This window comes from Podarcis vaucheri (genome assembly GCF_965113315.1).
Source record: "Podarcis vaucheri genome assembly, chromosome: 17".
Classification (NCBI taxonomy): domain Eukaryota; kingdom Metazoa; phylum Chordata; class Lepidosauria; order Squamata; family Lacertidae; genus Podarcis; species Podarcis vaucheri.
This window is the reverse complement of record NC_138755.1, coordinates 601690-629628: the sequence shown is the minus strand read 5'-3', so window position 1 is coordinate 629628 and position 27939 is coordinate 601690. Positions and strand designations below refer to the sequence as shown.

Below are 27939 nucleotides of genomic sequence, written 5' to 3'. Positions count from 1 at the left end.
TGGGTGATGGGCTTCGCAGGGTGGTGACTGCTTCTCTCTGTGAGGGAGCCTTCCCAGACCCGCTGAAAGAGGCGGTTATCAAACTTCTTAAAAAACCATCACCCAGTCTCAAATCTTCCATTCTTGGGCAAGGCGACTGAGTGAATAACCATTGAACAACTCCAGGCACGCCTGGAAGAAGCGGACCATTTGGATCCCTTCCAGTGAAGATTCAGGCCTCACCATGGGACTGAAACTGCCTTGGTCACACTGGTCGATGATCTCCGGAGGCGGGCTAGGGACAAAGGTGAGAGCTGTTTCCTAGTTCTGCTGGATCTCTCAGCGGCTTTTGATACCATTGATCATAACATCCTTCTGGCCCGTCTAGAGGGGCTGGGAGCTGGGGACACTGTTATACAGTGGTTCTGCTCCTAACTCCTGGGCTGCGTTCAGAAAGTGGTGTTAAGGGATGAGTGTTCAGACCCCTGGGCCCTCACTTGTGGGGTGCCTCAGGGTTCTGTCCTCTACCCCATTCTTTTCAACATCTACATGCAGCTGCTGGGAGAGATCATCAGGAGGGCTTTGGGCTGGGTGTTCATCAGTATGCGGATGATACCCAGCTCTACCTCTCTTTCAAATCAGAACCAGTGAAGGCGATGAAGGTCCTGTGTGAGTGCCTGGAGGTGGTTGGAGGATGGATGGTGGCTAACAGATTCAGGTTGAATCCTGACAAGACAGAAGTACTGTTTTTGGGGGACGGGGTGGGCTGGTGTGGACTCCCCGGTCTTGAATGGGGTAACTGTGCTCCTGAAGGACCAGGTGCGCGGCCTGGGAGTCATTTTGGACACACAGCTGTCCATGGAGGCGCAGGTCAATTCTGTATCCAGGGCAGCTGTCTACCAGCTCCATCTAGTACACAGGCTGAGACCCTACCTGCCCTTGGACAGTCTTGCAGGAGTGGTACATTCTATGGTTATCTCTTGCTTGGACTACTGCAATGTGCTCTATGTGGGGCTACCTTTGAAACTACAACTAATCCAGAATGCGGCAGCTAGAATGGTGACTGGGAGTGGCCGCCGAGACCACGTAACACCAGTCCTGAAAGACCTACATTGGCTCCCAGTATGTTTCCGAGCACAATTCAAAGTGTTGGTGCTGACCTTTAAAGCCCTAAACGGCCTTGGACCAGTATACCTGAAGGAACATCTCCACCCCTATCGTTCTGCCCTGACACCGAGGTCCAGTGCCAAGGGCCTTCTGGCGGTTCCCTCACTGCGAGAAGTGAAGTTACAGGGAACCAGGCAGAGGGCCTTCTCAGGAGTGGTATCCACCCTGTGGAACACCCTCCCACCAGATGTCAAAGAGAACAACAACTACCAGACTTTTAGAAGACATCTGAAGGCAGCCCTGTTTAGGGAAGCTTTTAATGTTTGATGGGCTACTGTATTTTAATCTTTTGTTGGAAGCCACACAGAGTGGCTGGGGAAACCCAGCCAGATGGGCGGGGTATAAATAAATTATTATTATTATTATTATTATTATTATTATTATTATTATTATTATTCCACTTGCACAGTGCACCTCCCCCCCCCCGCTCTTCCCCTGTGTGACCCTCCACACACCCTGAAATTGGCCCTGGTGTGTTGAGAGAACCCCCAGAATGGGGGGGGGGAGGGGAGACTGATCATTCTGTCTGGCAAGCACAATTGACATAGGGCAACACTGAATTTGCAACACCCTTTCTACATTAGAGACCTGGTTCATTAAATACAAGAGCATAATTTTTTTTGTTTGGGGTGGACATGGGTTCTTCCATGCTTGACCTACTTCAGAACCTAGAATAGTGTACAATTAGCCTTAAAACTTTTATTTTCCCACTTGTCATTTTTTTGACATGTATCAGAAATTTTGCTTGACAGCACTACGAAAATTACCTGTACTTGATGTCTTCTTCCTTGTACACTGCTAAAAACTACTGACCTTTCCTCCTTTTGGAATAATTAGGTTAGGCAAGGACTCGGAAGGCAGAAAGGCACGGAGAAGCTTGGATCAGAAGCCAAGTTACTACACGCCTCCCACTTCCACTTGCCTGACCAGGTAGCTGACTGTAACTATGATAGCCCTTCCATAGGTATGCTCTGGAGTACACTGTGACCCTGCCTGGTAAGGGTTGTGTGAGAGCAGTTCAAAGCCTGAATGCCTCTTATTCCAAGTGCCAAGTGCTTGCTCAAGGCCTCGCATATGGAATCCCTTCAAAATGTGGGGCAATTGTAGCATCACTTCCTACCCAGTTTGTGTCAGCCACAGATGCCTGAGAAGCAAAGAAACTTGCCTCCATCATGTTCCAGTCACTTGGCTGAGTTCTCCTTGCTTTGGAGGTCCAGGGTAGGCTTTGCTGTCTGAAGGCTGAAGGGCATTAGCAAGGAAGACCAGGGACGATGGCAAGAAAGCTATCGGAACAATCTTGGACACCATGTTGTTTCAGTCCTTAGTGCTATATTTAATGATATACATTTGTGTTGCAAGAATCATTTTGAGGGCCTCTTGGGCCTTTAGAGTGGGATATAAGCAAACACATAAGAAACATATAGGGCTGGAGATGCTTTGTTGGGACTGTTGCTCCTAACTTTTCCTGTTTCTTCTTCTTCCAGATGCTGTGCCAGCTGTCAAGGACAGTTCCCAGGAGTGATGCTCCCCTCCCAGAGACGCTGTCGGTGGCTCTGCCCAGATTGCAGAGGTTTGTACTTAAATAAAAGCAGGACACACAAACCCATGTCCACAGAAGTAAAACACAAGTGCTCGAGGAGATCTCTGCTCTGTCTCCACAATTGAGAATAATTGAATTCTACTAGCTAAGGATGCCGGATGGCTGAATCATGACCCTGTAAACATATACATGGGCTTTCCCACTTCCTCAGCTAAGCTCTGTTGCCACTTGGCTTCTGCTCTGCTTGTTTAAACAAAGCCACTGATTTCTTGGAGTTTTGCGCAGTTGATCATTAGCTACTGCCCAAACATTTTCATGTCATACTTCTTTAATAATGATTCTCTTGACATTGCATTGTGTGAAGCAGTGTTGCAAATGTCGATTGATGCAAGTCCCCAACCCCTTTTTTGCTGCTTTCCAAAAGCATGGTTGGAGCAGTATACTGAAAGCAGTCTGACTTTGATAAGCCTTTGAATGAATTAAGAGCTAAGCAGAGAATTCTTGCTTTTTATTTTATTATGTCCTGCTTTTCAGTCATGATTGGATCCCAATGTGGCTCACAGGAAAACAATCTGCATTAAGTACAATATATTGGGGAATTGAAAAAAATGTACATTTATGAATTTTGAGTCTGCTTTGCTCTGTGCACTGATGGTTCTTAATGACTGGGGTAGGCAAGGGCTGCATTTAGGTTCTGTCGTATTTTAGCAGAGGATCCATTTACTTTCTCACATAGTAATTAATGACTGGTAGCCAGCCATTCGGTTCTATGGCAGGGTAGGGAGCCTTAGCCCCCCCCCCCATCTTCCATCATCCCTAGTCAGCATGGCCAGTGATCAGGAATGATGGGAGTCCAGTGCCCTCTGCCCCAAAATCTGCTCTGGAGGCTGTTGCACAATGGGAAGTCCTTATGCTAACAGGATGGCGTTGTTGGAGTCAAACCACGTACTCCACCTTTGACCCTGTGACACAGGGATGGTCCTTTGGGGAATTCACCCCACCCAGGGTCTTTGCAGTGTAAGCTCTTGTTCTGCTGTACCCAAAGTGCCACAGTAATTGGTATTTTGCTAGTAATTACATGAACACCAGTAGACAGGGCAAGTTATCCCCCACCCCCAAGTAGTAGAGCACTTCCCTGGATAGGAGTTTTTAAAGGGTAGGTGCTGTAGCCAAAAAGATCCTGCTCTGCACTGATGCAGATCTCACTTCAGTTAAAGAAGGTACACTGAGCAGACTTTCACCCCACTCCATCTGCGATTACAAATCCTTGGGAAATCTGCACAGCGGAAGATGCCTGTTAATACTAAAGGTTTATTTCTTGTTTTCTATGTATCTTTCAAACTACACCTTCCTCTTCCTCATCTATCCCAGGGATGCGGAACCTGCAAGCTGTCCAGATATTGGACAGTAACTCCCATCATCCCTGACCATTCACCCTGCTGGCTGGGGCTGATGAGGTTTGGAGTCCAGCAATAACTGGGAGGTCACAGGTTTGCCTTCCCTGTGTGAGCCCTTCCCTGTGCTCCCTTTCATAGAGGAGGGTCGGTTTCATGCTTCAGAAACATGGCTGGGAGACCTTTTCCTTGCCTTCATTTACTTCATTCCTCAGCTGCTTCATCTAACAAGCAGTGATGTGGAGTGGAATGTTTTTCTGTTTTCCTGTGGAAAATTTCCATTTCATATGATCATTAATAAAAATTAATGGATGCAAATTCCAAATGCCATATTAAGCAGGCTTGGCTATTTCAAAATTTTATTTACTAAGTGCAAGCAAAATTGACATGCTAAATTGGATAACTCTCTAGGGCAGGTGAAGGAAACTTTTGACCCCACCCCACCCCAGCCCGGTGTTGCTGAACTACATTTCACATTATCCCAGGCCATTGTCCATGCTTTCCAGGGTTATGGGAGTTATAGTTCAGCCGCACCTGCAGGGCCACAGGCGCTCAATATCTTCTCTAGGGCATCAGAAAATTTTATCCAGATTAGCCATGTAAATGCGATTCAGTCTCTTCCCCACCCCCCATCACCGTTCAGAAGAATGGTGTGGGAAATAGTCCCAGGTGTGGGACTATTGGATTGGTGCTCACTTCATACTCCTGGTAGCTTATCGGTTAACGTTGAATTATTTTCCTTGTGACTGACTTCCTTAGCACTGGGTGTTTGAGCCAATGTTTCTCGTTCTTGCACAGGTTTTAATCTTTTCTTCCTGTTCCTCTTTTCAGCTCAGAGAAGAGATTTCAATCGGGAGCAGAGATATTACAAGGTAAGATCTAGAGCTTACCAACATTTTTTGTTTACTTAGAAATATGAGTTGAAGTAGGGGGCGATGGGATCTGTGTGTGTAAACCCTGCTTTATATTATCAGGTTCTACACTTTGTGACAATCTCTCTGCCCCGCTGCCAAACACCTGCTGTCTACCTGCTGCAGGTGGGGGTGTCAGTGAGTGAAACTCCCATTGTTCTGGGGGCATTTTGCGACTGGGGATTTCATTAGCGCAAGCAGTTTTTGAGCTCTGGGTGCAGTACTGCGCCTAAGATTTCAGATTAAAACTGCAGAGTGGAAGGAAAGGAAGACCTTTTCTGCCTCCCCACTTCCAGCTACTCTCTAAGGACCCTGGAGAAGACACCCTCTTAAGAATATTAGGGGGGTGGGCAGGGGAAGGACTAGACCATGTGAAAAAAATGAACATAATATTTTAGCTGCAGTTCATTTATTTCCAGCTTTGTATTCTTGTTATAAAAAAGCATGCCTAGACATTCCATTGTTGCACCCATAACCTCGGTTTAAGAAGTACCCTTTGGCTCCTCGCTTTCCTATCTCCGTTTCTAACCTGTGTGTGTGTGTGTGTGTGTTTAAAAGTGTCCCTGGCTGCAGCTGGCCTGCAGTGACTTGCACATGCCTAACCCTTTAGTGCTTTAAAATCCTCCTGTGCCTGTGCAGTAGGGATTTAAGAGATAAGTGTATATTTATGTTTTATTCTCTTAAAAACACGTTCTGCCTTCAGTTGACAGAGGGACAGGTGGCTTTAAAATGTCACCCTCCCAGCCGGTTGATTGATGGGATATTCATTTTGGAAAAGGCTTGAAAACTCAAGTCACCCATTCAGAGAACAACCAAGACTTGGCCATGCCCTGGGATGGATGAAAGCATTAGGGTTGTTAGCAGAGGTAAGGGACGTGTCTCCAGTTCTCAGATAGCAGTGGAGGACTTGAAGCTGCGTATTCTCTTGGATGATATGCCACTGGGAGCCCCATAAATGACTGGGATAGATGTGTGATAAGCAGAGTTCAGTGACAAAGCTTTGTATGGCAGAAGGTCCCATGTTCAATCCCTGGCATCTTGAGTCAGAGGATTTTGCGTAAAGGGTCTCAGAAAAAAACCATGGTCTGAGACCTTTTGAGAGCTGCTGCTTGAGTAGATGGCACTGGGCTATGCAAACCTTGACTTACTACAGTATAAGGTAATTTCATCTATGGCCTGGTGAGTTTGTGTTAGAGGTTGGAGATGGTGTCCTTTTCTTGTGTTCTCCTTTGAGTCAGCCAAGATGGCCAACAGGCTCACGGTGCAGCTTGGAGGTTCTGGGTTCATGGTGTTGCCTTCCCCGAATCCCTCCTCACCCCCTACCCTCTGCCCTTGCAGCAAATTGGTTGTGGTGTGTGCCAAGCCTGCCAGATGTCTCAGGACTGCGGCATCTGCAGTGTGTGTGTCCTGCGAGCCAAAAGCCCCGAGCTCCGCATTGGCATCAAATGTCTGCTGCGCCGATGCTTGAAGATTGTCAAAAAGGTACCACTGGCTGCTCCTTGCTTATACCTCCCTTGTGTCCCTTTCCAGAAATTCTGCTGTTCCTTGTTCTTGGCCTCCCTGCCCCAAATGAACTTGGCAGCCATTTCAAGCCTTAACAGTTCTTTTGTCTCTCTTTCCTTTCTCCCCGCACTCCTTTCCTATTGCAGGGCCTTGAATGTGGTATGTGTCAGGCTTGCAAGATAACTGAAGACTGTGGGAGCTGCCACATCTGCTTGCGGAGGCAGAAACCAGGCATGAAGCGGCAATGGAAATGTCTCAAGCGCCGCTGCCTTAAACGCAAGGTGTGTATGCTTGGCCTGACTAGGTTCTGCATCCCATGAGAGTCTGTTGTACTTCCATCAGGGCACTGAGCAAAACAGGATGGGTGGGAAAGGAAGGAGAAGGGAGCAAAACAGGATAGGTGTGAAAGGTGTCAGGAGTTCATTCTACACTTGAGTAGGACCCTGGCAGAGACACATGCCCGACTGGCATGTTCTCTCCCTCCTGCTGGATCGTTCTGGAGCTTCATAAGCTTTCTTCAGCCTGAACATCACAGTGACTGATGCCAACCGACACTGGCACACTTAGGGATCCACAGAGTTTGTGCAACTTGAGTGTGACAGACCTCAGCAACTCAGCATTTTGGCTATTCTACTTTATTTACATATACAGTGGTGCCTCGCAAGACGAAATTAATTTGTTCCGCGAGTTTTTTCGTCTAGCGAATTTTTCGTCTTGCGAAGCACGGTGTCGGGAAATTCGTCTTGTGAAGCAGCTCAAAAACCGCAAAACCCTTTCGTCTAGCAAGTTTTTCGTCTTGCGAGGCATTCATCTTGCGGGGCACCACTGTAAACACACACGGAGCACTGCAACATGGCTCCCTCTCCCTTTTGCATCAGACAGCAAAGAGAAAAAGAACAAAGGACAATAGTCCCACTTCACGGAACACAATAACACAAACATCCTGTCTGTCACTTCCCACTCTGTGGAGTCGAAACATATACCGTCACGCGAAAGACAACAATCCTATGACTGCAATCATGGAACAGGAATTCTAACAAAAGGAAGGAGATGGGGGCATTGGGGCGGTGGACAAAACTGTGGTTATGGCGTGGTTTTATCTTAGGCATCATGCTTCTGCTGTTGCACTGGACCACGGCAAGTTGGGTTGACTTCTATACTGTTTTCAGAACATTTCATTGGTTTTATAGGATTGCCTTTTGTGCTTTGTTTAGAGTGCTTGCCAAGTCCTAAAAACATGCATTTTGTCAATCCAATTAAATTCTCTTGGATTCTCTTTCTTTTTAGTTGTACGTTCATAAAGGCAACAGTCATGTTTCACACAATGTAGCTTGCATTCCAGTTGTGTGGTGCTTATTGAATTTATCAGGTTCCCAACTTTGAAATTAAAGTAGATGAATATTCTTTGTGGAGTAATACCATTGCCTGAGAGCTTCTGTCTTCATGACGATTATATTTTTGGGAAAAGGAAAGTACTTTTCATTGAGCCATCCAGTGAAGTTAGTCTGCTGCTCTTGATAGGGTTACACTTCCTCTGAAGAAGTGGGTACATAGCTTGGGGGTATTCCAGGATCCTTTGCTGTTGCTCAAGGCTCAGGTGGCCTCCTTGCCCCTGAGTGCCTCCCATCAGCTTCAGCTGGTGGCCCAGCTATGCCCCTATCTGGACATGGATAGCCTAACTACTGTTGCCTATGCTCTGGTAACTTCAAGGTTAGATTACTGCAATGCGTTATATGTAGGGCAGCCTCTGAAGGCAGTTCAGAAACTTCAGCTAGTGCAGAATTCAGTGGCCAGGTTGCTCAAGATGGTTTGAGCATTTCATACTGATCCTGGTCCAACTTTACTGGGTACCAATTAGTTTCCAGGCCCAATTCTAGGTTTTTACCCATAAAGCCTTAAATGGCTCAGGACCGCAATACCTCAAAGACCACCTCTTTCCATGTGAACCTACCTGGACCCTGAGATCATCTCCTGAGGGCCACCTTCGTGTGCCTCCTCCTTGAGAGGTCTGGAGGGTGGCAGCACGAGAACGGGCCTTCTCTGCAGTGGCCCCCATCTCTGGAATGCTCTCCCCAGGGAAGTTCGCCCTGCACTTTCGTTATACACCTTTAGGCTCCAGGCAAAAACGTTCCTTTTTAACCAGGCCTTTGGTTGATTTAATTGACATCCTATGTTCTTTTAAAATGTGTGGTTTTTTGGGGGGCGGGGGGTATTGGGTTGTTTTTATTTTGATTATATAGTTTGTGGTTTTATATTTTGATTTTCTTCTGTGAACCACCCTGAGACCTCCGGGTATATGGTGGTATATAAATTCAAATAAAATAATAATAGTAATAATAGTTGCTGATATAACCCGTCCAACTTTAAAATTCTGCTCACAAAGGCATCTAAAAGTAAAGTGGTGACAAATTCTACAGGTAGGGTAAGGATATATATTTGTTATACTAAGAGACCTCTTGAATTCATTGGATGGCTTTGAGGTGTTGGGGCATTTAATGAATAAATATTCACTCCTTATCCCCTTCTGTGGGAGTTTACAGTATGAAGCTTACATAGATGTTGCCTCAAATAACTTACAACAACAGCAACTATGAAATCCCTCTTTTCTGATCTCCCTCTTTTATTTACGGATGCTTTTATCTTCTCCAGTACTATTTGTTGTTGTTGTTGTTTAATCGTTTAGTCATGTCCGACTCTTCGTGACCCCATGGACCAGAACACGCCAGGCACTCCTGTCTTCCACTGCCTCCCGCAGTTTAGTCAGACTCATGTTTGTAGCTTCGAGAACACTGTCCCACCATCTCGTCCTCTGTCATCCCCTTCTCCTTGTGCCCTCCATCTTTCCCAACATCAGGGTCTTTTCCAGGGAGTCTCCTCTTCTCATGAGAAGTATGCTACTTGGATAAGGAAGGATCAAAGACTTAAATTGGTTGCTTTCACTTTCTACCTTCTGATATTCTTTTCCGCTTGTCTGTGGAGTGAGTTCCTCAGAAATACTGGCTTGCGTTTTGAGACTTGCTGTTGCCCTGGGCAAACTGACAATGTAGCCTAATAAATTTTAAACAGTTTCCTGCAGCTGCATATTGCTGGGAAAAATCAAAGTCACAGGCAAGCTTTCTTTTGGGGAAATCTTGGGTACTGCTACTCCCCACCCCCTTGAGGAATCCTTGATAGACTATGAAGGAACCCATATGGTATAGTAACTTTTTTTACTCCATGCTTCGCTTTACTCCCAAGAATACTCAACTTCTGGATCATTTAGGATGATTTGGGATCTCCCCTTGAAATATTATTGCATATGTTGAAATTCCTGACATAGCCATCAATTTGATGTGATCTGTAATAATAATAGGGGTTGCTCGTGAGTAAGCTGCCGCCACTCCTGGCTAGGTTGCCTGGTTAAACCTTTTCTGTCTGGACAGCCCTTCACTTCATGGCTGTTTCAGTCGCTAGCAGAATCCGTCAGTGGGCGTTTCTTAAACCTTTTCCAGCATAAAAGCTGTTTGACGCCAGGTCTCCTCCTACTCTCCCTGCGCGGAAGTCTTCTGCGCAGGGAGGGCGTGGGTAGCGGAGGACCTGTGCTCTCCCCGCTGGTCTCCGGCGAGGAGTCCTGGAGCCCCCTCACCGATTCCCCCATCTGCCCCCCTTTATCCCTGGTGTTACGCTGATTTCCTTCCCCCGCTGATGAGCTGCCTCTCTCCCTGCTGGGCCCTTCTCCAGCATCACTTGGGAGCCTTGCCTCCGCCTCTGGCTCCGATGTCAGTTCCCTGACATGATCCATACTTGGTCTCTCTGCTCTAAGAGCAACATTAAAAAGGTAAAGGGACCCCTGACAATTAAGTCCAGTCGCGAACAACTCTGGGGTTGCGGCGCTCATCTCGCTTTAAAGGCCGAGGGAGCCGGCATTTGTCCGCTTCCACAGACAGTTTTTCCGGGTCATGTGGCCAGCATGACTAAGCCGCTTCAGGCGAAACCAGAGCAGCGCACAGAAACGCCGTTTACCTTCCTGCGGGCAGCCTAAATATGTAGCACATGTAGAAGTACCTCTTAATACTTACAGGAATGAGCCTAACCTCCTTCTTCTCCCCATCCCAAACTCACACGTTCTCCACTGTCCTCCATTGGCAAGGCCATGAGGAGACCAAAACATTCAGATTTATTAATCACAGATTAGTAGGTTGTCCAAACTTTTAATTATACCTTAATCTTAACTATGAATAGAGGAAACAATCCAATTTCATAAACTATAGTTTGTTTGTTTTTTTATAAGATATTTATTAAGATTTTCAAAGTATTACAAAATAAAAAAAGACAAAAAGACAAAAAGACAAAAAAAAATAGTTAAAACCAACTCCATCTTTCCATTACTTATTTTTCATTAGCTTATTTCCCGGACCTCCTCACGCCTCCCTTTTTTGTATTCCAATTCGGTTTGTTGGTTCAGCAAATCCCTACCCTCTTTGTTTATCCTAGTCTTTAATTTTAAAATATTATGACATTAAATTTTTACCTAAATAATCCATTTTTCATATTCCAACATCATTCTAACATTCATCAATTTTACAATATTTCTGTAGATAGTCTTTAAATTTCTTCCAATCTTCTTCCACCGACTCTTCTCCCTGGTCTCGGATTCTGCCAGTCATTTCTGCCAGTTCCATATAGTCCATCACATAAACTATAGTTTGAAGTAGGCTTGTTTCTATTCACCGTAAAGGTAAAGGGCCCCCTGACCATTAGGTCCAGTCGCGGATGACTCTGGGGTTGCAGCGCTCATCTTGCTTTACTGGCCGAGGGAGCCAGCGTACAGCTTCCGGGTCATATGGCCAGCATGACTAAGCTGCTTCTGGCAAACCAGAGCAGCACATGGAAACGCCATTTACCTTTCTGCCGGAGCGGTACCTATTTATCTACTTGCACTGCGTGCTTTCGAACTGCTAGGTTGGCAGGAGCAGGGACCAAACAACGGGAGTTCACCCCATTGAGGGGATTTGAACCGCCGATCTTCCAATCAGCAAGCCCTAGACTCTCAAACACAGAACCTAAAACATCTTGAGGTGGTTCTGCTACAGCCCAGTGGCATGGTTATCACAGAATTCAGTTCCTTGACAATCCTTCCTCTCTCTTTCTTTCTTTCTTTCTTTCTTTCTTTTTGCAGTTGAAAATGCAAGGGTACTGCTTGCTGAAATCTCAGAAGCCAGAGAGGTTTTCAGGAGGAGGGGTAGAGGGTCATTGGCCTGTATAGCTCTTTGCTCTCAAACATGATTACGAAATACTTAAAATTAGATAAAACAAGGGATGATGGAAATGTGAATAAGGTGTACTGTTTATACATGTTGCTGGATTCTGCTTTCCTTGATGAGAATGGTCACTTTTCATGGTCAGTGCAGAATTAACCACACCTGGAGACTGCTCTCCCATCTTCTGGGTTATCCTTCTTCTAGAAAAGGCTTTAGCTTGCTCTGTGAATATTCTGCTTGCCCTTCCTGTCACACACACTCTTGGGTTGTGTGTTTTGAGATTTGTATTGATCCTGAATGAGGTGGTGACCTGTAGCTCTGGCACTAACCATCTCTTGATCCTTTCAGAAAAAAATTCCACCCAAGAAAGATGGCTACAGCACGAAGAAGCTTACAGTAGTAAGTACCTGCTGTGTTGCCTTCTCTGGGTTTGACATCTCTTAGTTGATTCCATTCCTGTGGATGTTGTGCTCCTTTATTCCATTTATATTGCTTCATAGATTTACATGTAGCCTCTTGGTTTCTGGAAAAGCGCCTCTCTTGCCATTGGTATGTTTCCCCCTCTTGTTCAGTCATCAGTCATGGTGAGGGCCTGCAGCTTGTCAGGCTAATGTTGGGAGCAGCAGCATGCTGATCTCATATTCCTCTTTTGATGATGGCTGTACTAGCTGGTGTGTTGCAATATGTAGCCATCAGTTCCGATATGGAGACCTTGGGCATGACTTTCTCTGGGTCTGTATTTGTTCTTGGGGAGATGTCTTGGCGTCTCGTTTCCTCCTCATCCCTTGGCAAGTCTGTGCTGTGCCTGATGGCCTCTTCTGTCTCTTTCCTGCTTGACACCAGGAAGTCCTCTCCACGGAGGAGACCTTTACACCAGCACGGCGCCGGCAGAAGAAGTCAGCACCTGTGACAGTGAGTGGTACTGAATCTGCATGCAGCTCATGCAGGAGGCAAGAATGTGTGACTGCACACAGTCCATCTGATATTGGACTCAAGTTCTCCCCCCACCTCAGATCCACATATCATGAGCCTGGGAGTGGTGTGTGTCGTAGTGGGTGTCAGAATGCCCAATTTATCAGACAGATAATGGAGAGTTTGATTTATGAACTGGGTAGACCTGGATTTAAATGCCTGCTTGGCCAGTAAGTTGGTTTTTTTGGTCAGACACATTCTCTTTGTCATCTTGGAGGGTTGTTAGCCCTCTCATTTCCTTGGATGATGGAACACAATGCTGTGTTTTTCATCAATAATCTTTTAGGATTATATGCCTGGTGTCAGAAGTCCCTTAGCTTTGTGTATGCCTTTATCTGTTCCTGTATTTCCTGCCTCTTTCCCCCTCTGCTTGCCAGGATGGGCCAGCTCCCAAGGTCCAGCGGGCCCCAAGGGGACACCACAAGAGGCTGCCAGCCGCACCACCAGCATCTGCAGTGAGTGGGGGTCAAGACAGAATGGAGTGTAATTTTTCAGTCCTGGCTGAGCTGATATGATTGGAAGGCCTGCAGAATGTCGGCATGCGCTAGCCTGGTCTCCCATTCCCTGCTCATTTGGGATATTAATAATAGGGGGGAGAATCGTCAAACCTACTGCTAGCTGGTCACTGCCATCACATTATTCATTGAGAGACTGAAATGCAGTTTACAGTAAAGCAGGTTTGGCTACGCTGTCCATAATCTGCAAGTGTGGTGTGCTGTGGCTTCCTCCAACTGGATCTTCATGAAAGAATGAAAGCAAATGTGGCCAATCATCTTTTGGCGGAGTATGCTGCAGGTTGAGCTCTAAAGATCATGGTGATATGCTAGTGCCTGCTGCATTAAACATATGCCTCTTCTGATTCTGGTTAGTTATATTCCTAGAGTGCTGAGCTGGAGACTAGGCCCTGGCACAAGCACTGAAGGGGCAGGCAGGAGTGAGCATAAAATTGTTGGAAGGGACCCTAAGAGCCATCTAGTCCACTCCCCTGCAATGCAGGAATTTCAAGTAGATCATACCCGACAGATGGCCATCCAGCCTCTGCTTTAAAAACCTCGAAGAAGGAACGTCTCCCACTTCTCGTGAGAGTCTATTCCACTATTCTTCAGCTCTGACTGTTGGAAAGTTCTTCCTGATGTTTAGTCGGAATCTCCAAGTTATAGCAACCAAGTACACTAAGAATCTGTACATTGTTAGCATACTTGGTTGCTATAACTGGGAATAGGAGGAACTGAGGAACTTATGGATTAGAATAGTCCTAGAAGCAGGAAGATGGAGTCAAAAAGCCGAGGGAAAATAGGCACAATTTTAAGCTCAAGACGCAGTCCAGAAACACCTGGATCTTCCTTGTATCTTGCCTGCATTAGGCCTTCATTTGAGGCTCTTGGTTTTTCGTGCCCCAAGACTGATATGAGATGCAACATACATCTCTTGAGTTTCCCTTTCTGCAGCACAATCTTCCTCCTTTGAAAGAGGTGTCCTGTTGTCTCTTCTTTCTCCTGGACTGAGCTTTTGGCTGGGTCTGCCTCTGATGACTCTGAATATGTGGGGATATCTTCACTCTTTCTCCTTTCTTCCTTTCTTTGGCTGCCAGGATGGGCCCCTTCCCAAGGCCCAGCTTGCTGCAAGCTGCCATCGTCGAAAGCGCTCTGCTACCACAGTAAGTGGCTTGATGCTGGATCCTACAAAGATGTTTTTGTTGCAGCACAAGTTTTGTGGGTCATGTGGGTATTCTGTGGGAGCAAAAGATGGAGCAGCTCCCATGTGAAGAAAGGTTGCAGCGTTTGGGCCTTTTTAGTTTAGAGAAAAGGTGAGTAATGGGTAACATGACAGAAGTTTATAAAATTAAACGTGGCATGGAAAAAGTGGATAGAGAAAGCTTTTTCTCACTCTCGGGGACATCCAGTGAAGCCGAATGTTGGAAGATTCAGGACAGAGTAAAAGAAAGTACTTATGCACACAGTACATAGTCAAACTGGAATTCACTTCCACAGGAATCACTGGTGGCCACCAACGTACAGTGGTGCCTTGCAAGACGAAATTAATCCGTTCCGCGAGTCTCTTCATCTTGCGGTTTTTTCGTCTTGCGAAGCACGGCTATTAGCGGCTATTAACGGCTTAGCGGCTTTAAGAAAAAGGAAACAAACTCACAAGAACTCGCAAGACGTTTCATCTTGCAAAGCAAGCCCATAGGGAAATTCGTCTTCCGGAACGACTCAAAAAATGGAAAACTCTTTCGTCTAGCGAGTTTTTCGTCTTGCGAGGCATTCGTCTTGCGGGGCACCACTGTAGATGGCTTTGAAAGAGGATTAGACAAGTTCAGGGAGGAGGAGGAGAGGGCCAAGATGGCTGTAGTCTCCTTCCACAGTCAGAGGCAGTAACACTCTGAAGACCAGTTGCTGGGAATCTTAGGAAGGGAGAAGGTCACTGCGTCCTGCTTCCAGGTTTTCCACAGGCATCTGGTTGGCCACTGGGAGAATAGGATGCTGGACTAAATGGGCTGTGGGTCTGATCCAGCAGGCTCCTCTTACGTCCATAAGACATGTTTCACCACCATATGTCAATAAAAGTAAAATACTTGGGTCGAGGTGCAGTTAATAGGCATATTGTGTTTCTTCTCTGATGCTGTCTCTGCCAAGGGGTGCATAACGTGTCTGCATTGACTTATAGACATGAGCACACTGGATTTTGGCTGTAGACATATATGTGTGTTAACAGCAGTACCCATGCTGAGTACCGTATTTTTTGCTCTATAACACGCACCCGACCATAACACGCACGTAGTTTTTAGAGGAGGAAAATCCGTAGGCATGCCACCCGTAGGCATTCCCTCCATAACACGCACAGACATTTCCCCTTACTTTCTAGGAGGAAAAAAGTGAGTGTTATGGTGCAAAAAATACGGTGCTTCCCATATGGGCATATTCTGATAATCCTCACACTTATGCCATCCCTACTGTCCTAATTTTAAGCTTTACTTGGGTATTTGAATCCAGGCTTTGACCAGCTTGTTAGCTATTTGGCTGATCTTTCTGCTGAGAGTGTGGGGAAATGCTCTTTGCCAATGAGCTTGGGATGAATTCCACTACAAATGAGTTCCAGTTGCAGAAATTTAGGGAGTTTGTGTGTCAGATTGACCTTAAAGTTTTGCAGAGCATGCAGACTGAGTTGTTTGGTTTGGATGGCTTTTATCCTCCATCCTTCTGATATTGGTCCCACAAACATTTCATGTGGTTGCCTCTTGGGAATGGGCACAACTGTGATTGAATCTCTTTGCAAATGATCTGAATCTGACCAAGTTAGGAGACTTCTGGGTTGGTGCCTCCGGCAATGGCGGAATTCCTCTGATCGGGAGGAATTTGCCCCGTGGGAATTTGGGTCTGTACCGCCACGGCGAAGGCGGAGACCCGTAAAAATCACAGGCGGGAGAAGCCTGTGAACGTGGATTCGGCGGGCACCTTTTGCGCCTCCCCTACTCGCAGGGAAACCCGGTTTCGGGGATCCGGAGTGACGTGGGGTGAGCGGCGCGGTGCTTCGAATCGTCTGCTTCTTCCATGGAGCGAAGCCGCATAGCTGTTGCCGGAGAGCACTAACCTTTTCCTGTGGACAATTTGACTCTAAAGCAATTACCCGTGAGTAGAGCTGAAGTGGGGGAATTGGATTTTTAAACGTTTAATTTGGCATCGAAACAGGGAGGTTCAATACAGGAAGTCCGCCTCCCCTTTTGTAAATAAACTAAAGCAATGAGCATGCAAGCCGAAGTCTTGGAAAGCCTTTTGTAAAAAGACTAAATCTCCATTGTCAAAGAACTAACCCCCCCCCCTTTGGAGACAGGAGAAGAGGGGGTTAAGTGGTGGACTGAATATGCCTGTAGGAGAGAGTCAAGAGAGTTAAAATACCGCCGCTCAGACCCTGGAAACGGGCTGCTAGCAGGATCGATGTCTTTTGGAATGTTCATTGACAGCGTTTAGAACGTTCATTGACAGGTAGCTAAACAAGAGAATACATTGTTTCTACTGTCTCCGGCTGTGTTTTTTTTTTAAAAAAAGGAGCAAAAGTAACTGAAAACTGAAACTAACTTTGGATTATTGGAACATTGTTTAAAAGAGGACAGTACTGACTAATACAAATAGAAACTGTTTTCCCCTAGTGGAAGCTTTTGAAATTGGTTGCTCTACAGGAGCTGGGCTAGGGGAATTTCCAGCTGCAAGGTTAAAAATTGTGAGACTCTGGGATTGACCTTGAATCTCTTAAGTGTTATGGCAAATGGAAAGGAAAAAACAGACAGAATGTCAACAGAAGAGGCCTTAGCGGTCGTATTAGTGAAAATAAATGATTCGCTGGAACAGCTTCACAAGAAAACAGACGCGATAAATGTGAAAGTGGATGCTGCAAATATTAAAATAGACTTAATTGTAGAAAGTTTAAATAATCTGGGACAAAAGGTGAATACCAATACAGAAACCATCCAGAAATTGATACAGGAATCTACTTTGACACGGCAAACTGCGGATGAAGTCAAGGAGAAAACCCTTGCTGCTGAATGTAAAGCAATACAACTGGAGAGAGAGAGAGAGTCCCATCCATACAAGGACAACTTGATGAACACAAGCTGACATTGGATATGATTGAACTTAAAGAGAAACAGATGAATCTGAGGATCAGAGCCCTACCTGAGGAAAAGGAAAGCTTGAGAGAGTTTCAGGAGGAGACAGGACTAACATCGGTTGAGAAAGAGAGGTATTTGGGGGTTAGTATGACTGCCAGAAATGTGAATTTATTCAAGGATAACTGTGAAGGACATTGGATTGAAGAGAAGGGGGATTTGGAAATATGGATAAATCTGAAGTTGTTATTGTTGGGCCGAGTTGCTGTGGTGGGGATGAGGGCTTCTGTGTTGTCGGGGATGTTGCTTTTGTTTCAAACATTGCAAGCTTTGGATGGGATGGATTGTTTCAGGAGGTGGCAGAGGGACGTCTCTAGATTTGTTTGGCAGGGCAGGAAGCCTTGAGTAAAATTTAAGATATTGACGGATGTCAAAGAAGGAGGTGGACTTGCCCTGCCAGACCCCTAAACTTTGTTGTGAACCATCTGCTTTTTGCTGGCTGAGAGAATGGCTGCTTCTTGAAAAAGTTTAAAGACTATTTATAGAAATATTGTAAAATTAATGAATGTTAGAAGAATGTTGGAATGAAGTTATATGGCTTTAGTAGAAATGCTATAAGGAATTAAGTATAAATAGATTAATAGAAAATTAAAGGAAAAAATAAGGCAAGAATGTGTTAAGATAATTATAGGATAGAAAAAAGAGGAAGATGAAAAGGAATTGCTGAAACAATTAATAGAAGTGGAATACAAAAGGGAGGTGTGAGGAGGTCGTTGGAAATAAGCGAATGAAAGATAAGATACAGTGGTGCCTCGCAAGACGAAATTAATTCGTTCCGCAAGTCCCTTCGTCTTGCGAGTTTTTCGTCTTGCGATGCACGGTTTCCCATAGGAATGCATTGAAAATCAATTAATGCGTTCCTAGGGAAACCGCCTTCAGACCAGGTCCGGGGACAGTCTGTCCCTGGACCTCTTCTGAAGGCTGGGGGGGGGGACAAGGGCTTTTCTTCCCACCCCCAGCATTTTAAAAAACCCTGGGACAGCGGAGGACTTCTCCGCTGTCCGGGCGATCTTAAAATGCTGGCGGGCGGCATTTTAAAATCGCCCCGGGACAGCGGAGGACTTCTCCGCTGTCTGGGACGATTTAAAAGCCCCTGGGAAGGCAGGCAGGGGGGACAAAGACTTTCGCCCCCCGCCCGCCTTCAGAAGGTGTTCCCGCCCCCCCCCCGCCCGGCTTCGGAGCAGCGTTCCGAAACCCGGCAGCGGGGGCAGGTGTTCCCGCCCCCCCGCCTGGCTTCGGAGCAGCGTTCCAAAGCCCGGCGGCGGGGGCAGGTGTTCCCGCCCCCCCGCCCGGCTTCGGAGCAGCGTTCCAAAGCCCGGCGGCGGGGGCAGGTGTTCCCGCCCCCCCGCCCGGCTTCGGAGCAGCGTTCCGAAGCCCGGCGGCGGGGGCAGGTGTTCCCGCCCCCCCGCCCGGCTTCGGAGCAGCGTTCCGAAGCCCGGCGGCGGGGGCAGGTGTTCCCGCCCCCCCGCCCGGCTTCGGAGCAGCGTTCCAAAGCCCGGCGGTGGGGGCAGGTGTTCCCGCCCCCCCCGCCCGGCTTCGGAGCAGCGTTCCGAAGCCCGGCGGCGGCGGGAGGAGGCGTTCCCGCCCCACCGTCCGGCTTCGGAGGAGGTCCGAGGACAGTGGGGAAGACGCGCTGCGCTTCCCCGCTGTCCCGGATATTTCCCTATGGGCTGTCGTCTTGCGAAGCAAGCCCATAGGGAAATTCGTCTTGCGAAGCGCCTCCAAAACGGAAAACCCTTTCGTCTAGCGGGTTTTCCGTCTTGCGAGGCGTTCGTCTTGCGAGGTACCACTGTATTGAAAATGTTTGAGGTGTTTTTAAATTGTTTTTGTTTGTTTTTGTTTTGTTTTGTATGTAGTGCTTTTGTATTGTATTTGTATTGTTCTTTTTTTTCCTTTTTTTGTTTGTAGTGTTGTATTGAAACTGTTCAAAAAGTAATAAATATCATTTTTTTAAAAAAATATGAATTTGACCAAGTTAGGGAAGCCAGTTCAATCATGCCTCTCCTGTATCTCTCTCCGCTCTTCTCTACTAATTTCATGGGAATTTCCAAATGCAGAACATTTCTGTTTACTCACCACACCACCTCTTTGTCTCCCTTTTTCTAGAAATGGAAACCTACCATGGAACGGGATCCTGGAGGCATCCCTACAGTAAGACAAAAGGTAAGTAGGCAACAGGGAGCTATGTCTTACACAGTATAACGGCATTAACAGTCAGCAATATCACCTTGGAAAGTATCTTACACAAGTCTAGAGCAACCTGCATACATTATTCTGTTTGAATACTGTGTCCAGTTCTGGGCACCACAATTTAAGAAGGATGTTGGCAAGCTTGAACGTGTGCAGAGGAGGGCAACCAGGATGATCAAGGGTCTGGAAACCGAGCCTTATGAGGAGCGGTTGAAGGAGCTAGGTCTGTTTAGCCTGGAAAAGAGGAGACTGAGAGGAGATATGACAGCCATCTTCAAATATCTGAAGGGCTGTCATGGAAGAGGGAACAAACCTGTTTTGTCCTGCTCCAGAGGCTAGGACCCAAACCAGTGTTTAAATACAATGACCATATTCAAATATCTCAGAAGTTGTTCTGGAGGGTAGGACTTGAACAAATGACTTTAAGTTACAAGAAAGGAGATTCCGGCTAAATATCAAGAAGAACTTTCTGACAGTAAGAGTTGTTTGACAGTGGAAGAGTCTCCCTCGGGAGGTTTTTAAGCAGAAGTTGGGTGGCCATCTGTCATGGATGCTTTACGTGAGATTCCTGCATTGCAGGGGGTTGAATTAAATGACGCTTGGGGTCCCTTCCAACTCTACAGTCACAGAACTGTGACTGTGACATACACACATGCTCTAAATTAGTTGTTGTTGTTGTTAAAGATTGTACTTTCTTGAAGCAGAAGGCTTTTGTCTCTAAAAGGGCTGGGAAGCAACAGAAAGACAAACCCTAAATGTAGACTTCCCATTTCAGTTATTATTTTCCATGTTCATTGCTCACTCTGGTTGGGGTCAGTGAGTGCATGCCACTTCTTTGTTGTTTGTTTCTTTGGTGAATATTTATTCTGAAGTAGTAGTCCGGGTTTTACTTTGTTAGGATTCTGGCCGACTCATATCAGTTGCTTACCCTGTTCCTTTGTGAGATGAAGATAACACTATGCAGAAGGTTCATCTTCCAACAGACTCTTAGTCTCTGTGATTATCCAGGGGTGATTTTGAACCAGCCACAGATTGACACAAGTCAACCTGTCACTGCTCAGAGGTCAACAGTCAGGTAGAGGTAGGTTCTGCTGTCTGATAAATGAGGAGGAAGGGTAGGAGGGAGAGACTTTAACAATTAAAACTGGAATAGGTGAGGCTTGTAATTTTTATGTGAAAACCTTTTAAGAAAAAGTGCATTTGGGGCATTGATTCAGAGGCAAGAGGGATATGTCTAGGACAGGTCATCCTACACCAGTTTGGTACCCTCCCATCAGTCTCAGCCAGCAAGGCCATGACTGATAGGAGTTGTAGTCCAAAATCTGGGGGGCACCAGCTTGGTGAAGGTTGGTCTATGTAGTTAAGGGGAGGTGCTTACAGCTTGGGGAGCTTATAAGTTCTCACAAACAAGTTTTTGTTTTGAGGGTGTTTGCTAAGTTTTTACAATACCAAATTCTTGTCTAAACAGTAGATGGATGGGGAACTTTCCCAAGGGCAAAGGGACCATAATCTTAAATTCAGATTGGTTGGGGTACAGATCACTAACAGTGATTTGTTGAATGAATAAACTTTATTATAGTCACAGACCAGAATAAGAGAAACATATGAATAAAATAGCAGTTCAGATTTAAACAGGTGATTGTTAAATCAAATAAGAACAAGGAAACAAGCATAGGATAAAACATGTGAATAGAGTACAGGATAGATAATTGAGGAATAAGAACTGATAATTAAAACAGATAAGGACTAAAAGACATACAGTTAAAACAACTATAAGGGGTGGAGCTTAGGGGAATAGCGGTCTTGCAATATGGGCCTTCAGTTTAAGACTGGTTTGTAGCACAAACCATCCTTCAGCGAATATCCATCATGGCAGTGCAAAACCTAGCAACTGAGTATGTAACATCTGGGTTTTCATCCTGGAGTAGTAGGGAGATGTTGAGTTGTTCTGTATGTCCTGGGAATTTGTGCAGGATAGGCAGGATAAACCTGGCTCGTATGTCTATATAGTACTGGCAATGGGAAAAGGCATTTCCCGTTGTTTCCTGCTGCCCAGAGCCACAGGGGCATTTCCTCTCCTCGTATGGTGGCTTCCTATTACGGCCTTCTTGAATGGCTGAGGGGAGGGCCTGACAACAGGCCAGAGTGAAGGCCCTACACTGTTTGGGATTTCAAGGTTGGTTATATATGGCATTTGGGAGGTGAGGTATCTACTGGTTTCACTGATTAGAAATTTTGGGGACCTGGCTAGGTCTGCTTGACATTCTGTGTCTTCCACATGCTGTTTAATGTTTGTTTGTTTGTTTTTTTAGCTTGTTCATGCCCTATGTCAAGTAAAATCTGTGGGTTGAAGCCTAGAGTAGTTATATTTTTCACTGCTCGTTTTCATGTTGATTGGAAATCATCCTTAATATGTTAGAAGGATGCTGGAATGAAGTTATATGGCTTTAGCAGAAATGTTATAAAGAATTAAGCAAAAACAGATTGTTAATGGGCCAAAGTGGAAAATTTAAGGTTAGATTGTGTTAAGATAAATTATAGAACAAAAATTGAGAAAGATGGAAAGGATTTGCTGAAATAGCTAATTGAACTAGAATACAAAAAAGGGAGGTGTGAGGAGGTCGATGAAACAAGTAATTGAAAGGTAAAGATATGGAAACATTGGATGTGTTTTTAAATGTTTTTGTTTTTCTTGTTGTTTTTCTTTATTGTTTTTTGTTTTTCTTTTTATTTCTGATGTATTGTAAGGTATTGTTTTGTTTTGTTTAATTTTTTATTGTTTCTTCTTTTTTCTGTAACTATTAAACCTCTAATAAATATCATTAAAAAAAAAAAAGGAAATCATCCTTAATAGTCAGGGGAGCAAGGCCGCTCAGGAAGAAAGATAGTCTCAACCAGTAATTAAAAGTGGCGAGTCACACTCTGGCCTCGATTCTCATGGATCCAGTTTCAAGACATATGGTAGCATTGGAGACATGTTTAGGCACTTGTAGAGCAGAATTTGGATTGTATCAATTATAGTGGTGCGTAGTTGGCAGAGGGACCTAATTAGGCACTGTGTAACAGCTGTGCAATCGATTTAGCCTCAAACAGTCTGAGGGCTGCAGGTATATAGTGTCCACCTTTGGTCCTGAGGTACTTGAGGATAGCATTTGCGCTTCTCTGGGCATTCCCTGCAAAGTAGTCGCCATGGGCTTTTGAAGCAAGTGACCTTCTCAATCTTGTGACCATTGATGTGCCATGTATGTGGTTTGGGCCTCTTGGCAAAAACCATAATTTTGGTTTTCTGGTAATTGAGTTCCAATTGGCTCTCCTTGCAATATGTTGCCAGTGTTTTCATGGCTCTTTTAAGGCCTCACCAGTGTTCTTGAGAGGATTGCTGCGTCATCTGCGTAAAGCAGCACCAGTGATTTGCTAGGATCCTCCCTACCCACTTGAAGACTTTTGTTTGTTTTCTGTTTGTTTTATTCTAGAAAATCTCTTAAGGAGATTTAGGAGATAAAATGCAGAAAATGCCAGTGGAAGTGAAATGTCCCAGTTCTTGATCATTGCATCTGAAAGCAAGCAGAGGGCTGCCACAGATTCAGAACAATATTTTGTGAGTGGAAATAAAAAAATTCCTTCCAGTAGCACCTTAAAGACCAACTAAGTTAGTTCTTGGTATGAGCTTTCGTGTGCATGCACACTTCTTCAGATACACTGAAACAGAAGTTGCCAGATCCTTCTATATAGTGAGAAGGTGGGGAGGGGTATTACTCAGAAGGGTGGTGGGAATGGGAGATTGGCAGATAGCTGAGATGAGCCTGTTGACGACTCTTAACGACTGCAATAGGTCTTACAGGAAAAGGCAAGGGGTGAGAAGGTGAAAAATGGCTAAGTCATGTATAATGAGATAAGAATCCAATGTCTCTGTTCAGACCAGGTCTCTCCATGGTTTTAAGTTTGGTAATGAGTTGCAATTCAGCAGCTTCTCTTTCCAGTCTATTTCTGAAATTCCTTTGTAGTAAAACAGCTACTTTGAGATCTTGTATAGAATGTCCTGGGAGATTGAAGTGTTCTCCTACTGGTTTCTCTGTTTTGTGATTCTTGATGTCAGATTTATGTCCGTTTATTCTTTGGTGTAAGGTTTGGCCTGTTTGTCCAATATAGAGAATCATAGAATCATAGAATCATAGAGTTGGAAGAGACCACAAGGGCCATCGAGTCCAACCCCCCTGCCAAGCAGGAAACACCATCAGAGCACTCCTGACATATGGTTGTCAAGCCTCTGCTTAAAGACCTCCAAAGTAGGAGACTCCACCAAAGAGGGTGCCATGCAAAGCACATGGGCTGCAGTGCTTAACCCAGCATAACCTGCCACACAAACCTCTCACTCTCAGGCGCTTCGCATGTGCAGACACCTCCTTACTCGCTTTAAACAGAGAGCTGAAGGACACTGTTGGCATTTGATGGCATACACAATGTTAGACGATGAGCAATTAAATAGTCCCGAGATGGTATATGTGATGTTGTTGGGGCCAGTAATGGTGTTGTCCGGGTGTATGTGGCAGCAAAGTTGGCATCTGGGTTTATTGCAGGCTCTGGTGCCAGTGTCCGTGTTAAGTCTGGTTGTAGTATTATTGTGGGTTAGGAGTTCTTTAAGATTGGGTGGCTGTCTGTAGGCAATGAAAGGTCTTCCTCCCAGAGCTTGAGAAAGAGAACTGTCATTGTCCAGGAGAGGTTGTAGATCTCTGATGATGCGTTGTACTGTTTAGTGGAGTTATAGAAGCATTTATTTTAAAAGAATGGAAAAATGCCTTCCTTAAGAGGGCAGAGAAGGAAAGGATCATAGGTTGGTTTGCACTGTGGACCTTTAATTTGTGGTCCACTTGCTGTATTGCCCCAATTTTCTTGGGTTCTCTTTTCAAAGACACGTTCTTGAAAAGGCATATGTAGCAGGCTCATAAAGGCTACAGCTATAACTCATTCTCTCATAAGGTGCCCAGCAGCCCCTGCTGAGCATGGTCCTTCCTGGGTGAAACTGTCACTGGCCTCCTGGTCCACGAAGCTGGGTGGCCCCTCTGAGTAGTCTTATCTGCCCTTTTTGAAATTCATGTCAAAATGTCATGGAATTTCCCACACAGTGGTACCTTGGTTTTATAACAGCTTAGTTTATAAACAACTTGGAAATAGTAAATTGCAAACCAGGAAGTAGGTGTTTCGGTTTGTGAACTTTGCCTCGGAATTAAAATATGTTCCGCTTCCTGTTGAGTCTGTTCCATTTCTAAATTGAGTCCTCCTGCTGCTAATTGGAGGCTTCCTGCTGAGTCTGTCAGCTGCTGTGTCCCACGCAACACAAAGTTGATATTTGGAGCTTTTTTCCCATTTTTGTTTGTGTGACTTTTTCGTGGCTATGGCTTGTGACTTTGTTTTTGTGACTCTGTGGAACCCAGTTCAGCTACTGATTGATTGTGTGACTGTGGAAATGGATAAAAGCTCTGCCCCCTCCAAACAATGACTATCATCAGTGCAGGTTAGGGGAAAAAAAATAATTTTAATTTTTATCATCTACAATACTGTCTTATTTGCTTTCATTTTATGGATCAATGGTCTTGTTAGAAAGTAAAATTAATGTTAAATTGCTGTTTTAGGGGTTTTTAAAAGCCTGTGATTAATCCATTTTACATTATTTTCTTCGGGAAAGCACGCCTTGGTTTTAGAACGCTTTGGTTTTAGAATGGGCTTCCGAAACGGATTAATTTTGGGACCCAAGGTCCCAAGGTATTCCCCTAAATCAGTCAGCACTTGATGATTTAACTGGAAATAAGGCTTAGTCTGTGTGAGTTATTAAGTTAACTGTATCAAGACTCAGTTGGTCCAAAGCAGGGTTCGGCAACCTAAGGCCCACGGGCCACAAGCGGCCCATGGGGGTCATTTAACTGGCCCATGGACCCAGCCGCCCGCTCGAGGACCCCCGCTGCCCACTCGGTCGGCTTCCGTGTGCCGCACTAAACGGGCGTGGAGCAGAGCGGGGACTACCTTCCACAACGCTGGAAGTTCCTGCAGCCAATGGGAATCGAAGCTGCACACGCCTGAAATAACGTTTGCGCACGCACGCACGCACACTCTGGTCCACCATGGCGTTTGCGGGGCTGTGAACTGGCCCAAGCCACAAAAACCTTGCCGACTCCTTGTCCAAAGTTTATAGATAGTGTGCTTTTGCTCCTGGAGAATACTCCTTTCTGTATTGCAAGGGATACACACTGTATCAGACTCGGTGCAAATACTAAAGTGGGACGAAATCATGGTGTTGCACACTGTCTTTTCTACCTGGGGTCCTGCTCCCTGATAAGCACCAACCCGACTCATTTGGGAAAGCTCTGACATGTCACGTGGGGCTGAACCTCAGCAGGGCATGAGGTGCCTGAAAGTCTTGCATAGGTAAAAGAATACTGCAGCATTTCCCAACATGTAAACTTCTTTGTGGGATCCATGTGAAAAGGATCTAGGAGTCTTGGTTGACCACAAACTTGACATGAGCCAACAGTGTGACGCGGCAGCTAAAAAAGCCAATGCAATTCTGGGCTGCATCAGTAGGAGTATAGCATCTAGATCAAGGGAAGTAATAGTGCCACTGTATTCTGCTCTGGTCAGAACTCACCTGGAGTACTGTGTCCAGTTCTGGGCACCACAGTTCAAGAAGGACACTGACAAACTGGAACGTGTCCAGAGGAGGGCAACCAAAATGGTCAAAGGCCTGGAAATGATGCCTTATGAGGAACGGCTAAGGGAGCTGGGCATGTTTAGCCTGGAGAAGAGGAGGTTAAGGGGTGATATGATAGCCATGTTCAAATATATAAAAGGATGTCACATAGAGGAGGGAGAAAGGTTGTTTTCTGCTGCTCCAGAGAAGCGGACACGGAGCAATGGATCCAAACTATAAGAAAGAAGATTCCACCTAAACATTAGGAAGAACTTCCTGACAGTAAGAGCTGTTCGACAGTGGGATTTGCTGCCAAGGAGTGTGGTGGAGTCTCCTTTTTTGGAGGTCTTTAAGCAGAGGCTTGACAACCATATGTCAGGAGTGCTCTGATGGTGCTTCCTGCTTGGCAGGGGGTTGGACTCGATGGCCCTTGTGGTCTCTTCCAACTCTATGATTCTATGATTCTATGAACAACTGAGACTAGAAGGGTCTCCTTGACCACCCCAACTCACGTGGGTTTCTTCTTAACAGAAGAAGCAGTTAGGAGCAGTGAAGGAAAGGAAGAAACCTGGTCGTCCCCCCAAGCATCCCACTGCCCAGCTGAAGAACAATGTGGTAAGCATATGGCTTTTCTGCATGGGGGTCTCTGGGATGTGGCTCAGCTACAATTTATTTCTACAGCCATTTGAGAAAGTGATTTGAAACACATTTTCTTCTAAGATCTTAATCAGTGTACAGGTGCCCAAAGTTGTGTGGTGTGTGTATCACAAATGGAGACCTACATTTCCTTCCCCCTTCTCTCATCATGTGATGGGAATCAATGGAGTCCACCCAGAAGTCTGCACTCCCAAGTGGAATGGAAAACATTAACTGTGTTGGGAGCTGATGAAGCCTTGGAAATTGAATCGGGAAGGGGAGGGATTGTGAGGGCTTTAGCAGCCCACCCTGTCCACCCCCATGGATGTGTCGCAATCTGAAAATACAGTGGTACCTCGGGTTACATATGCTTCAGGTTACAGACTCTGCTAACCCAGAAATATTACGTCGGGTTAAGAACTTTGCTTCAGGATGAGAACAGAAATTGCGTGGTGGCGGCACGGCATCAGCAGGAGACCCCATTAGCTAAAGTGGTGCTTCAGGTTAAGAACAGTTTCAGGTTAAGAACAGACCTCCAAAACGAATTAAGTACTTAACCCGAGGTACCACTGTAGTTTGAAAAGCTAAATCAGCTATGTGCCCAGGAAAGAAGTAGAGAGAGCAATAAGCAACTTGAAATCTAATTAGCATTTAATGAGACTGCAGTGCGTGTTATTTGGGAAACTCGCTTCTATTATTATTATTATTATTATTATTATTATTATTATTAAATTTTATTATTTTCAATTACAGTGGTGCCTCGCAAGACAAAATTAATTCGTTCCGCAAGTTTTGCCGTCTAGCGAATTTTTCGTCTTGCGAAGCACGGTTTTAATGGTTTAACAAAGTCGCAAGACGTTTTCGTCTTGCGAAGCAAGCCCATAGGGAAATTCGTCTTGCGAGGCAAATCGCAAACGGAAAAACCTTTCGTCTAGCGAGTTTTTTGTCTTGCGAGGCATTCGTCTTGCGAGGTACCAGTGTAATTCACATTACATGTTAATTGCCATACACCTTCATCACTGTACATAACATGAATATATTATTTCTGCAAATTCCCCACAT

The 27939-nt window shown here is 45.4% G+C and overlaps 1 protein-coding gene across 11 annotated transcripts in view; it reads left to right on the top strand.

Moving 5' to 3' along the window:
- The window catches only part of LOC309522493 (uncharacterized protein), a 145689-nt gene that overhangs the window by 48592 nt on the left and 69158 nt on the right, over positions 1-27939 (top strand). For 4 of the 11 annotated variants that reach the window (XM_082205799.1, XM_082205805.1, XM_082205796.1 and 1 more), the window contains exons 6-15: positions 2631-2716; positions 4912-4952; positions 6330-6473; positions 6641-6775; positions 12083-12133; positions 12578-12646; positions 13084-13161; positions 14298-14363; positions 19476-19532; positions 26773-26856. In XM_082205799.1, coding sequence (XP_082061925.1) covers positions 2631-2716; positions 4912-4952; positions 6330-6473; positions 6641-6775; positions 12083-12133; positions 12578-12646; positions 13084-13161; positions 14298-14363; positions 19476-19532; positions 26773-26856 — 811 coding nt within the window. Of the gene's footprint in view, positions 1-1983; positions 2077-2630; positions 2717-4911; positions 4953-6329; positions 6474-6640; positions 6776-12082; positions 12134-12577; positions 12647-13083; positions 13162-14297; positions 14364-19475; positions 19533-26772; positions 26857-27939 lie in introns of all 11 variants that reach the window. The other 7 variants (XM_082205798.1, XM_082205803.1, XM_082205802.1 and 4 more) reach the window with 7 other exon arrangements.